General features: G+C 43.0%; 1 protein-coding gene across 2 annotated transcripts in view; it reads right to left on the reverse strand.

Moving 5' to 3' along the window:
• GNAO1 (G protein subunit alpha o1) overlaps nucleotides 1–14,414 on the reverse strand; it is a 552,951-nt gene that overhangs the window by 395,746 nt on the left and 142,791 nt on the right. For both annotated transcript variants that reach the window (XM_069215851.1, XM_069215852.1), the window contains exon 3: nucleotides 9,008–9,149. In XM_069215851.1, coding sequence (XP_069071952.1) covers nucleotides 9,008–9,149 — 142 coding nt within the window. The remainder of the gene's footprint in view (nucleotides 1–9,007; nucleotides 9,150–14,414) is intronic.

Here is a 14,414-nt window from a genome sequence, read left to right on the forward strand (position 1 = left end):
TGCCTCGGTGCATGTTGGGCTAGTTCAACGCTCCAGACCTACCAGCCCTCACTTTCTAACTACACATCTACAGGCTGCAATTAATTCAGCCGCCTTCCAACATCCGACTTTGATCTGAATGCCTTACAACACCAAGGCAGAGGAGCACAGAGAGAAATGCTATCTTTAGCCTTTCATTAAAAGAATTTATATTCTTAGCAAGTGAACCTAAAGGATCACCTTAATGCCGTCAAAAGGTTACAGGGTCAATTCCTCATAAATAAGAAGCCTTCTTACCGAGCTCCTTCCGAATATAAAGCCTGTATGTGAGTAGTGACAGTTCTGCCCAGTGGAAAGTGGTCTCGAAGCTTAAAAATGACATTTCCCGTGCTGAATCTGTCCGTCACAGACAATTTATCAGACCGAGAAAAACAACCTCAGTCTAGGCCACGATGTGCGCCCAGATGTCTAGCACCTGATTTACCAACTGCTGCAAGTGCAGCCGCTAATGGACAGTAATTACAATTGTACTGCTCTGGCACGATCCAGATACTAAGCGGACTAAATAACAGGTCTCACCAACATCAAAACATGCAACATCGCAACAAGGGAATATCGCAAAACTTGCTCGATTTTAGTCTTCTAATATAGGAAAAAGTAGTTTTTGAAAGTGATGGTGTCTTATTAAAGGGGCATCAGGTCAATGATGCTGCAGTGCATCTCAAAACCCAAGTAGACATCAAACAAAGAAACATTCTAGGATGACTACCGGTGGTGGATCTTAGCGAAAATGGGCTGTTCATGGACAACAGTTTCTCCTCTATTGAATATGGCCTCTTCAAGTCATTCCTCACACAACTGTTGGATTTCTATCAATGTGGCTAAATAACCGTAAGTATCCAATTATTTTAAGCAAATGATTAAACCTTGATTCAGTGACAGTATAAGAACAGTAGAGATGCTACCACTATGCAGATCACTAGGAAGACATCATCCAGAGTAATGACTTTGGGGTGTGTGTGGAAAGACTGCTTTCCCCTTGTGAGTCCTTCTCTCTAATCCGGATGGGAACCCTCACAAAGTTCACGTCAAGCCTGTGAACCATCCGCTCACTGCATGCCTGCTGGATGCCTTACACACTATTACCGTAATAATTTCTGATACTACAAGCTGTAAGAGTTTACATTACCATCCGCTCATTAGGACAATCTCCTAATGTAAGTAACCACAGAGTCTCAGCTTTCAACTGGATAAACTAAGGCAACCCTATTCATAGGGCTGTCCAGAAGCAAAAACTTCAAACCAGTGGTTGAAGAGCAGGATTCTTAACTCACTGCTTTCCAGCAGATGGTCCAACAAATCAAGATCCCTACTTACAAAACCAATAAGGGTGGGGCGCATTCATCTTCAATGACGTGCTGCAATACGGCTGCATTAATATGCAGAAACGTTAGGGATGGGCGTTCTCACTTTTCATCGGTAGGCGAGAGCTGACATGCACAAAGAGAGGAGAAAAAAGAGCAGAGGTGCACTTTACCTTTGCCCTTCTTTCTTTGTATTTGGGTGAAAGAAATATATCACCTAGGAATGCAAAGTGCTTAATAGCATATTGTATTTCTGAAAGGCAAATTAGATCAGATGAGTCAGATCACGTCTTAGATGTCAAAAATGTGCAGGGAAACAAAACATGTAACTACAAGAATTTGCTTAAATCTGTTCATAATAAAAAAGATTTTAAAAATTAAGCAATACTACAATAATTCTAAAATGAGTGACGCTGACAAATAGGCACTGGCAAAGCCAGGAGTGGTTAACCCAGAAGAAAAAAGGACTTCCCTTAAAGTGTGCAGTAGAAAGATACAAGTCCGCCAAGCAAAAGGATGGGGAAAAAAAGCTATGTTTGGGGAGGGACATAAAATGGACAAGTTTGGAAAAGGAAGAAAGCCATTAAATAAGAAGCAAGCAAATAAGAATGAAACATCAACCAATGGTAAGCAGCAAAGGGCGACCTGTAAGCCCACTGTGAGTTCACAACTGGTCTTTTGTAAGGGCAAAAGCTGATGATAACTCTCCTGAATCAGCTACATCCATCCGAATCCAGTCATAGTTCAAGTTCATTTTTATTACCATGGCACAGAATGCATTTGAATTATCATATTATCTCTCTCACTACCCATTATAGACTCTGAAACGTAGTCATGTACATGGATGCATTCTTTCTTTTTTTTGTTAAAAGAAGTGACTGCCAAACAATCAAGGAGCATTTGTAAATGTAACGTTTATGAAGGTGCTGGTACAAGTGCACTGGAGGCAGCAGCAGGTCAAGCCTGAAAAACGAGCAAAGAAGCCTGAATGGATAAGAAAACATTTTCCTCTAAAATTTGTTTGGGAGGTGGAGGTGAGAGGTGTACAATACAGCACAGTTCAGAGATGCTGCTTGTAATACAACACCTGGGCGTAGGAAAAATATTAGCTAGTGCTAGAGGAAGTTTTTTAACATCTTTAAAAACACACAAAGGGGGTCATTCCGACCGGGTCGGCGGGAGCACCGCCAACAGGCTGGCGGTGCCCCGCAGGGCATTCTGACCGCGGCGGTTTGGCCGCGGTCAGAACAGGAAAACCGGCGGTCTCCCGCCGGTTTTCCGCTGCCCTCAGGAATCCTCCATGGCGGCGCAGCTTGCTGCGCCGCCATGGGGATTCCAACACCCCATACCGCCATCCTGTTCCTGGCGGTTCGCCCGCCAGGAACAGGATGGCGGTATGGGGTGTCGTGGGGCCCCCGTAAGAGGGCCCCACAAAGAATTTCAGTGTCTGCTTAGCAGACACTGAAATTCGCGACGGGTGCAACTGCACCCGTCGCACCTTCCCACTCCGCCGGCTCCATTCGGAGCCGGCTTCCTCGTGGGAAGGGGTTTCCCGCTGGGCTGGCGGGCAGCCTTCTGGCGGTCGCCCGCCAGCCCAGCGGGAAACACAGAATCACCGCAGCGGTCTTCAGACCGCGGAGCGGTGTTCTGTCGGGGGAACTCTGGCGGGCGGCCTCCGCCACCCGCCAGAGTTAGAATGACCCCCAAAGTGTTTTATCTTAGAAGCAGATGCACTACAAGTGTCATCTGGAGTGAGGACTCGCTTGACGAAGGATGAAACGGTCACTATGAGATAGATGTCCTAGAGATTGCACTCGTGACAATTCAAGAATTCTCATTTCACCTAGAAAACACTGCAACTGTGCTATAGTATGAACACCAAGTACACTGGGAATAGCAAATCTAAGGATTGCAACAGGGTGCATTAAAGAAAAAGAAAAATGTCTATTTACAGAGGTCGAGGATTCCTGATCAAATACAGAAACGTATTCATTTGCAGAGATGTAACTCTGCTCAGACACTATTTATGACTAGCAGTGAATTCAGAGAAGAAGTGATCAATCACACGGGAGCTAGGTAGATGAGAAGATGTTCAAGTGCAAGAATGATATGAAGGATAACAATTCGTGGCAGTTCGAACAGCTAATTACTCCTTCAGAGCAGGGTCTTAGTACATGTTCTTGACACGTGCAGTTTACACATTTCTGTTCAATCTGATGGGTTGCTATCTTTCTCTAATTGGTCAATAACAATGCGCGCATTCTTCTGAACAAGGCCATAAAACTGATTAACGTGTCAGAAATAAAATATCAAGGTCCCTGAAAACAGAGACCACTGGAACTCTAAGCAGTAAATAGGTCACCGACTAAGGAGGGTACACTTAAGGATAATTCCATCACAAATATTCGAAATAGTCAGGGATTATAAACTTAGATTAAAAACAACACTGCAAATGCAGTGGATAGAAAGAAAACACACACAGTGTCACTATCCCTGCTTTAACATTTGCTACAAACGTGTGCTACAGAAAACAAGCGATATAAAGTGTTTATTTTAGGATAAGGAAAAGGGTTGACGCAATTTTATAAAATAATTTAACAGGCAGCAAGGAGAGATGCTTTTTTTCTGCTACTCTGAAAGGAAACGTCTGGTGTAGTCTGACAAACCACCAAGAGATCACTGCGTGTTAATTCATATGTACAACGGAAACAATTTATACAGAAGCTGACCGAATAGCTCAAAAAAATGCTGCTTTGTGCGACTAACCTTTTATTTAGAGACATATCTACTAAATGACACAATACTGCTTGTAATGCCCTCTCTACAAATCATATGTTAATCAAGTATGAGCAGGTGAATGTTGGCGATGGATCTGTAAGAAATGTTTCATCTATTATTATACATAAAACATCTTTATAAAATGAATGTCATTTTATTAGAATTTTTGGTAGGAATGTGTTCGGGTACTGAAGTGCACCATTTGCATTCTGCCATATCGCCACACTATTTAAATGATAGGTAAGACCTTTAACATGCCTGTAAGAAACGTAAGAGGTTCTAAACGCTTATTTAGTTGAGAAACACAGTCTACCTTTTGATGCAACTGTGCAACATTCTGCTCAGAGCTCCATCAGCCTGCTCCATGCTCAATTTTGTTGTCAATTTGGCCAAGAAGCAAAATCTGCGATATTACACAAAGGCCACATGAACTGCCAACTTCTGGGAACTGAATGGATGCCTACGTGGCTCAGCTCTATTTGCAGAATACACTTTGTTTTGGGCTGTAGATGGTATCCACAACACTAAAGATGCTTCTCTGGGTAACCTATCTCTTAACAATACTTTATTCCGCTCCATTCTCTGGCCCCTAAGATGCATGATCTTGTCCTCATGATAAACATGTGAAGAGCTAGGGCTAAACTGTTGCATCTCTTGTAGCCTTCCCAAAAAGGAGAAACCGATACCTGTATGGGAGCCACCAAATGTCCTGGATTGGCATAAATTAATACATGGCACAGCACTGCCAACTTGAATAAAGAAAATATTGTGGGGTGCATGTTTCCTTTAAAGGCCCAATCTGCATAATGAATTAACAGATGTATGAGTTTAGCAGCAACCATTAGTTCTACAGTTGCTAACAATACTCCAGAAAGCCAAAAAACGTTTCCTCACGATGATCAAATTTCCACCAACAACAACAAATCAGTAAAGCAATAGCAAGGTTAATTTACAGCAATGTGAGCCTTTTCATTAGTTTTTGAGTTGTTGTTTAGTATTTTAATGGTGTATTTTAAAATGTAATTAAGGTATCGAATTTTGTACCTAATAAGTCGGATGTTGCCCACAGACTAATACAGAAAGAGCTCTTCTTTCACTAGAGAGATGACACTGTATTGAGTATCTGACCAGAAACTCTAGACAATGGTATTAACCCAGGAATCGGTAACTATCATGTTACCCAGGCATTTTGCAAGTTTTGATACGTCCTAATGGAATGTCTTAAGCACATAGTGCCCCCGCTGTCTCCTAGGTGCATGTAGTATGCCAATGATGTTCTGAAAACTGTAGATATTCCATCCGTGGTATCCGGCCCCTTGTAAAAAAAGAAAGTCAGTCATCATATAGATACAGTCACATCGGCCAGTGGCACATTTTCCTCTCTATTAACATAATATTTCTTCTGTTAGAAAACACAGAGAAATACAGACACACATTGCACATTTTAATTGTTCAAGTATCTCAATTAATTAGGCAGACCCACTGATAATCAGTACCATAATTATTGTAATGTGCATTTGTGAGGAATACGCTACTTCTTTGGGTATCTTTGGCATTGACATGCCCTAATCTCCTGGGCCCTGTGTGTGTGAAGTGTGATAGTTCTCGCATCCCAGGTTTCCCTAGATCCACAACAGAATTAGATGTTTTTCAGTGTACCTGGGGGTGCCCTGGTAACTAACCGAGGGTTGCAAGCTCCAAGGGTGTGGAAATGACCAGGCGGTTCCCAAGTTGTCTAATGTGCTGGATGAGATGTTCTATGCTAGCTTAGGTTCAGATGTCTATGATGGTGGAGAAATCAGAGAAGGTCACAGGAAAGGGTTAGTATAAAAAGGATTTCCTCTACCCATGTCTATTAAACTGATGTCAATTGGAGGTAGAATGTGGTCTCAAGCGGTGTGAAAGAAGGGGGGAGGGTCCGGAAGAACAGACACAGATAACATATACAACTCAGCACACAATGGGAACCCATGATGGGGGCTAAGCCACAAAGAGATTGGGAGAGACTACGTAGCAGGCTGTACTATTCCCTCGCTCTCAAGAATAAGACAAAAGATGTGATTTAGAGAGCCGAGGGAATACCCAATGTTTGTACCACACTAGTAAAATGACCAAAATCAAGTGATGTCCTCTGCTAGGCTCAATAGGAAATCAGTTGCCACACAAAGAAACAGCATCTTTCTGCCTACAATCTTGGAAGTGGAGAGTTGGCCAAATGTGCATACATAATTCTTCCAGCTAAAAAGTACTAGAGCAATAAATTAATAGACCTATTTAGATTAATCAAATTAGACAAATGTATCACAGACTGGAGAAATTAAAAACACCTGTGCAGGTACTTTGCTGCTAAACAACCTGCATCACACTTCTACAGAGAGGGGCCTCTTTATAAGATGGCCATGCTCTGAAGACAATCCTAGCATTGCATTGATGAGGTTCCCTACTACTAAGGCAGACCATTTTCCTAGTTATGTGAAATCACCATTAGTTTTGAATTAGGAAGCCACAGTCTCGACCCCTAAATTAGTCCACAAAGTGGCCTCTGGCCGCAGCATTTGCAAACTACGCATGAGGTCTGCACGTCATGTCCCCACGTCTTCAGGGTATGCCGAAATTGTTCTTATTCATTATGTATGTCTGGATCATTGGTATCCAAGTCACACATCTTATAAAGGAACAGACTGTATTTGTGTCAGAGGACTTAATTGACTACTGTAACTCCATGAAAAAAGGAGGACCTCTACTCATAGCGAAGTCTCTTCCAAGAAGACCCACATGGGACAGTGACTAATTATGCTGTTGCAAAATAGACACCCCCAACACACTCGCTGCTCCATTCCAGTCCCTGGAGTCACCTGTGTAAAACCATGTTAGCAGTCTGCTGGAAGGGATCCATAATGATCAGAGACTAAGCACACATCAAGCGCCCTTCGCACATGCAGAAGGCCAGGCCATAGAGTGACATGAGCAGAACTACAAGAACATGTTCTCAGTTGATAAACAGTGTATGCATGTGTATACGGCCACTGCAGCACTACACACTGGCTGAGATCATGAACATACAACTACAAAACCAGGAAATCCTTATGACAAAACTAGCAGTAGAGCTTCGATAAAGAAAGGAAAACATATATTTGGAAAAATATATGAATAAAACCTATTTGCCCACCCTTGCACATACTGGTCCTTGGCATTTACATTTTGGTTACAGTCAAAATGTACTAACCAAAACTACAAAAATAAGCCAAAACGCTGTTAAAATAGTAAAAAAGCACACGTTACGTAAAAGGCTTATTTAGAAATTAAAATGAGCTATCAGTAGTCACTTTTTCAGTATTGGTCGTCATGTGACTACAAAGACAGCATTCACAAAGCGTAATATTTACTTCACGCGCATTCCCACAGAAGCACCCAACAGTAACAAGCGAAAGCTGCCCAGACTTAAAAGGAAATGGTTAAGGCCAACAGAATTAAACAGAGTAAAGCATCTTGCTACTTTTTTGTCTAGTCCAATCACAGAGGCTACAAATCCAGTCCAAACGCAGGAAGGATGTACGAGGGAGTGTCTAAAGAAACTGCAACCCAAAAAAAACACAAATTTATGTACAACTCAAAACAGAAGTCATTCAAAAAAATGCAGTTTTTAATGAAACCTAAACAGTAAAACATCACGGCACCCCAAGCTCTAGTGGCCTCTCTTGGTGCATCGTGGAGTAATGGAACAATTGACCAAGAAACTTGCTTTTCCAATATGTCACCAATACTTGTTGGCTGTGGCCATGTTATAAAATAATTTCCCAGGGATCCCTATATTAGTGATGCAACTCCTTACAAAGTACTGACTTTCACTCAATGCATACTGCTACTGAGAGGAGTACTCGATCTTAAACAACCATCGGCAAAGCCAAAAGGTCTGGGTTTAATGTACAAATGTATAAAGTGTTAGCACATTAGAGCAAGGCACATTAGAGGGAACCAGCAGTAGTGGAACACGAGGAAAATAGTTCATCGTGAAGTAGGTGGCGAAGGATGCACCTGAGTAGATGCAGAAGGAGAGACCTGTACATCTAATAGCATTAGATTAGAGTTAAATACTGCACTCGGAAGCTTGACTGATAACGTCCCAAGGCAATGGCTGAAACAGACTGATCGAGGTAAGCCACTGGTTGAAAGGGGTGGACCCAAAGCCCACTCTAGGTATACAGTAAGCATTTGGTATGTTTGACAGCCGTGCTGTAAAAAAAAAAATCCAAACTGAAAAGGTATGCAATTTACAATAAGGGCCTCAGCAGAACTCGCCCATTTTTTACTGAGCAGAAGGGTCAGCAATCTCTTGAGAGCAGAGCTGCTAAGAAAATGCTTTTGTAACATGGTCGTGACCAGGCAGCAAGCAGGCCGGCTGGATAAAGCCCGGCCCAGTGTTGCTTAATTTCATCACCACAGTTTAGGTTCATACTTCACGCTGCAGCAAAAGAGGAAAGGCTGCCTAAATTGTCTTCCTATCCGGGTTTATTAACTCTAATTTCGCTCCACTTGACCCACTGTAGCAGAAGGCAAGATACGAGAATGAACCAAGTAATTTCGGTCTCAGTCCTCGTCAGTGCGTGGCCACCAACCCAATCTTAAATGGCGCTAACCCACGTAGGTCATGGCCCGACAGCTTATAAAAAGACCCAGCTTTCTCAGATCCCAAGCAGACCTGCGATGTGTGCTGCATAATTCATCACTGCCAGGCCCGGCTCTTGCAAACATCTATTATCGAGAGGCTGGTTTATTAATATGCAAATGGCTCGAGCGGCGAAGCTCGAGGAGATTTGCCGGAGAGCGTCACAATGACTCCTTGCCACATGTTTAGGGGAGAGGGTTCAGAGGGGCCGGGAACTCACCCTTCTTTCTTTGTCTCCGTACTCGATGCCCAGGGTGTCCATCGCACGGACAATGGCCGCCAGGGACTGGATGGTGTTACTGTAGACGACCGGCTTGTACTGCTTCACGTCTTCCCCCGAGAAGCCATCCTCGTGGATGATCCTGGTCAGAAAAGAAGACAGAGCAGGAAGTTATAAGAATTGGGCTGCAATGAAATATTAATTAAACGCAAAAACAGAACCATTTGACAGGTGATGATTAAACTAGCGGCACACTCGAATTCAATTACAGTCGTCCATTTTATGGGTACCCTAAGACTGGCAACTCGTTATCAAACCGATGCTTGTTAGCTGTTGTCTCCATTAACAAGGGCATTAAACCATATTGCAAGGAACAACAAAAGTATAATGTACTCTCAGTCATGCACAAAAGTATGTAAAAGCTGTGTGGATTCCTTCAGTCCGTCACTCCGCTTCCTGAAACTGTGGCACACTTCGGTCCATATCAATGTCATTACTTTAGTCCTTAACTATGTCACTAATGGATTCCCCATTCCCCATTCCACATCCATTCCATCTATTTCGTTCCTGAATCTCCAGATCACTCCATCCCACAAGACCACCACACGGTCTGCATCACCTTATTCATTCCCGCCATTTCTTCTGTCTCTTTCCCATCACGGTCTTACTCACTCTCCATTCCTTCACTTGTCGCTAAACCGGCGAACTCACTACGATAAGTTACAGACCTCTTGAAAGGCACTGGACGTCATTCCTGCATCCACATTCTGCAGGATGTATCTACTCAGACACATACACTCTTTGCGCCCAGAATGTCGCTCATTTCTACCAGGAATATCAATCATTTACAGATTCCTCTTCAAGGCTTCACCACCTTCTTACTGTGACAAAAAGGATTAATAATTTCCTAAAACTTTTCTGCTTGTACGTTACTTAACTGAGGTGTCTTTATAAGCTACTTTGAAAACTTCTGGTGCGGACTCGAAAATTCAGAAACCCCATGTAAGGACCTCTTCCTACAAATGTAAGTTAGAGTGTGTACCCCTGGAGAGCAGATTTCATGTTTGTCGATGCTGGTGGTGAAGTGATCTTCCTAAAAGCTTACGTGGGGTGCCACAACTGGTTTGCCAACATTGTTGCGTCTCTTGAGTGACAGAATGTCGGCAGTATACATAGAATACTTGAAAGTGCCTTCAGTTACCTAACTGGTACACTGCATGTACGGGAATGGATGTGTGCACCTGATGTGTGAATGTTATGAAGAAATGCAGGGAGTCTGAACTGAACTGTGCAAGCTAACCACTCAGGAAGACCCTTTTAGTTCCCTACCCATGTTACTGTGGAACCAGAGTCATTACTTCTGCATGGAGGTCCCACAGTCTGGTAAGGGCTTTCCCAAGCAACAGAGCAGACTCTTGGAAACCCAAGGGCTGGTTTGCCCAGTATTAGGCTGACTAGAGAACCCAATGGCCGGTCTGACCCAGGGATTCTGGGTCTAAAGGCCACCTGTCCAACACCATACTGATGACGAGAAAAAGCCAAATGGAGCTTGGATCGACTGGCCTCCTGTGAAGCAGCACATGCATGGTGGAGAGAAGTTCATCCCCATTCATGTGAACAGGACAGTGAGCACACACGACCTCACCTCCATGTTTTTAGGTGGGTGAGGCCTGCCTAGACCTTGAAAACACCTACACACAGATCTAACAGTTTCCCAAGAATTAGGCCTCCCCATTAATTTGTGGCAAATTTGACTGGGATAAAAAAAAAAAAAAACTATTGCCAAACCCCACTACTGGTTTCACTCAAGAACAGGTGAGATAACCCCCTGAAGTACCAATGGAAGGATGGCGATTCCCCAGTTGCAAGAGACCTTGGGATTTAGATCTTCATTATACAAGTGTTGATAGAGCAGGTAAAGAATTGGGAAAAGTATGTATTCTACCCAGAATGTGTGTTGTATTTTTCCGCAGTTCTTTCTAGTGTTGTAAACACACACTGATTCTCTCTCTGCAGCCAATCAGGAGGCTTGTGTTGGACCCTCAGTTTTTTTTATAAGGGGTTCGGTTTCCTAACAAATAGAAAAGTACAGGAACAAACTCTGTACAGCCTGGGGTCTTAAGTTAGATTCCCAGAACATAAAACTGTGGTGAACTCACTATACATATGGGACTGCTACTTGGTGCATCCATCCCAACAGCCTACCCAAACCCTGCCCCCAGATAATTACATCCTGAGGAGACCCCCTTAAATCCATCATGGTTGAAACGTCAAACTCCTATTCGGTTGGCAACCACAATTAATATGAAGGGACAAAAACATAAAACTAACCTGTTTTCAACTGTCTGAAATAATATATACAACCAGTGGGAATTGTAAAGTGTCTTATGTTGTACATTGTGTGAATACATTTACATTCTGAGTGCTGTGTCGTCTGCACTATATTCACTAATATCACGTACTGCTGCACACGAAAAGGTATAATGCAATTTTTACAGAAAATGTTTGTCCTGTGCTATTTACCAATTCATAATGAAGTTAATCATGCTGAATAGATTGTGGATTCCTCTAATGCACAGATGAAGTATTAATTTCTGAATGAGTCCCACATGACTACTGTTGTTATAAAACGTAATGACCCTGGTTCCGTGGCCATAAAGGGTTGTCCTTGTTATGTATACCTATGTTGTTATGGCATATTAAAGGGCCATATCGACCACTTGTCAAACCATCTATTTATACTAACACAAAGCCATGCCCCTCTATAATTGCTACACAAGCAGGAATTCAATTTTTATTTACCACCCGAAGCCATGCCGTCTTCACTTCCCAACCATGCAATGCTCCCCTGCAATCCCGGAAACCATGATAATTTCACTTGCAAGGTCTGCAGTCATGTTTCCTGATTGCAGTTGATGCAGTCAAGCATTCCAACTTACAGCACCTACACTGATAACCTCTGCGCGCTACGTATGATTTTAGGGAAACCTGTGGCCTTGAGAAAGATGTTAGTTGCTAAAATAAATACAAATATCTATAGAACACAAATTGCACACTGGAACCCTGGTGTAACTCGGTAATAAACACCTTGGCCGGCTGCCACAGAGTTCATTGCTCCCAATCCTCTCATTACCTTTAAAACGTAGCTACCCTGGCATTATCCCTAAACTGAGACATTGTGTCAACAAAGGCTTTTGTGATGGCCTGATCGCATAAGGCTTCTTATCCCACTGCAGCATGCACAAATAAATAAATATACCTGTAAAACCAACGGGAACTATTACATTTAGGGCAAAATTGATTATATAAAAAATGCTTCTGTCTTCCAGATAAAAATGATCTAAGTACATTTGACAATAAATGTAGAAATCTATATGTTGAACCTAAGTAAAGCCCCTCACACCCATCTACCCTACTCCCATTTGGCCAAGTAATGTGATTTAAAATGATAAAACTATAAATCAGGAATATAGATGGCCCTCTATAGGGGCGCTTCATGGTGACCTCTTAGAAGTTTGTTTAATAAAACTGCAAGGTGATGGCACTTCCCAGAAGCAGTCTGGCTACAACAAGATGAACTCAGCAATCAGACTGGACCTTGCCACAAACGGTGAGGCAAATACAAGGAAACACACAATAATTATCAAGAATGTACTCCCGGTGTCAAGTGCGTAAGTCAACACTGGAAACTACTTTCCCCATTTGTGAGAGCCAATGACACAAACAAAAAGAAATGGTCCAGAAAGAGGGTTCAATTATGCATACACTATCATGCTGATGGTCAAAGAGGGAGAGCATCAAGCGAGTCATGAAGCTTCTCCAAATACTCCACAGTAATAAAGGGAATGCTGCACTCACCAGTGCAGCAGGTGTGTGTGTGTTGGTAGCTCCGGTAATTTATCCAAATAACAGAGTTCCATAGTCTCTGTACTTCGCTCACCAGAACAAGTATGCCAAAAAAACCTTCAAGAGATTATTCTTGTAAGAAAATGGGTGTACTATATAGCAAGGTTGGGGCATCGCCATGCAGTACAATCACATTTATCTACTTGGGTTCAGTCTGAGTTATTTGTTCAACCCTCAGCTCAACCCTTTGGTAGCTATGGCACAGAAAAGCAAGGCTAAGCAACAGAACAATGTGTAAAGCATTTAATGACACAAAGCAACAGAATAAGAAAGTAACCAAACAAGAGACACAACAACCGTTTTTAAAAATAGTGCATATTTTTAATTAATATTTAGAGTCCTTGATGACTAAAATCCACCAGGAGGTTCTGGGATATGAATTTTTAAAGCTTTTAAAAACTAACATAAAACACAAATGAGCACTGGCATGTCAAAACTGCAAACTTTGGAAAACATACACTGAGTTCTGCGACTCTGACGCAAGCTGGGCAACCAAATCCGTAAGGATAGAGGTCTAGGGGTCTAGAAGTCTAGAAAATAATCTTTGGACATTTACCTGGCCACCAGATAGTCTTAGAAGCAAGTTTCAAACTTTACCACCATTGATTTCTATGGCGTGGTTCTGATGCTCAATGGAAGCTCCAGATGTTGTGCAGTCCACGAGGGTAAAGTCCGGACAAGTCCTCGGTACACAGGTGCGTGGGGGTGACTCTGACCAGGGATCTTAGGGTCCCATGAAGTCCTCCGTGCAGATGCCAAAGGGCTGCCGATGCAGACCTTTGGTTTTTGCAACACAGCGATTCCAGTGCAAACCTTTGGTGGGGGCTAGTGTCCTTATAGTCCAACGAATCCAATCTCTGACAGCTCTCGCGTGTACAGCAGACTCATACTCAGACGTTTGCTCAGATTCCTTTGTTGGTGCACCAGGCAACTGGTAGCAGCATAACTTTCACAGGGGCTACCACTCTTGTTTTGGGCTCTTTCTGCCCTTGTGTTCCTGGATCAGTTTCCAGGGGTTCAGCCACCTGATCATTGGAGCCTCTGCAGTGGACTGGGGCAAGGAATCAATTTAGCCATGGGCCACTTACACAGAACATGGTCCAAACTCCACCACCCCAGTGTGCAGCAGGTACAATAGCTTCAGTGCTGCAGCCTCTTTTTGTGCGTTTCAAAAGGGTGCAGAGTGGTCTTCCTGTCCTTGGTCCAAATACAGTAAGTAGTAATCTCTCCTGTGCCAGGTGTACCCATTATATACCAGTAAATTTCCCAAGGGGACAACGCAGTCACTAGCCAAAGAGTAGCAGATCCCCTCCTATGTGGTGAGACAGTTCTGGTAATGTGTGACACCTGGCTAACATAGAGTGCACTTTGCATGCCACAACCAACATGGCTGAGGTCTTCCTCGAGTGTGAGGACCTTGGTAGACCACCACTGGGGGTGTGACTACCACAGTCAACATGCCCATGTAAAACTGGCTCTAAAACCGGCTCTCCCTCCTTTG

Source organism: Pleurodeles waltl, chromosome 12, assembly GCF_031143425.1.
Source record: "Pleurodeles waltl isolate 20211129_DDA chromosome 12, aPleWal1.hap1.20221129, whole genome shotgun sequence".
NCBI classification, from domain to species: domain Eukaryota; kingdom Metazoa; phylum Chordata; class Amphibia; order Caudata; family Salamandridae; genus Pleurodeles; species Pleurodeles waltl.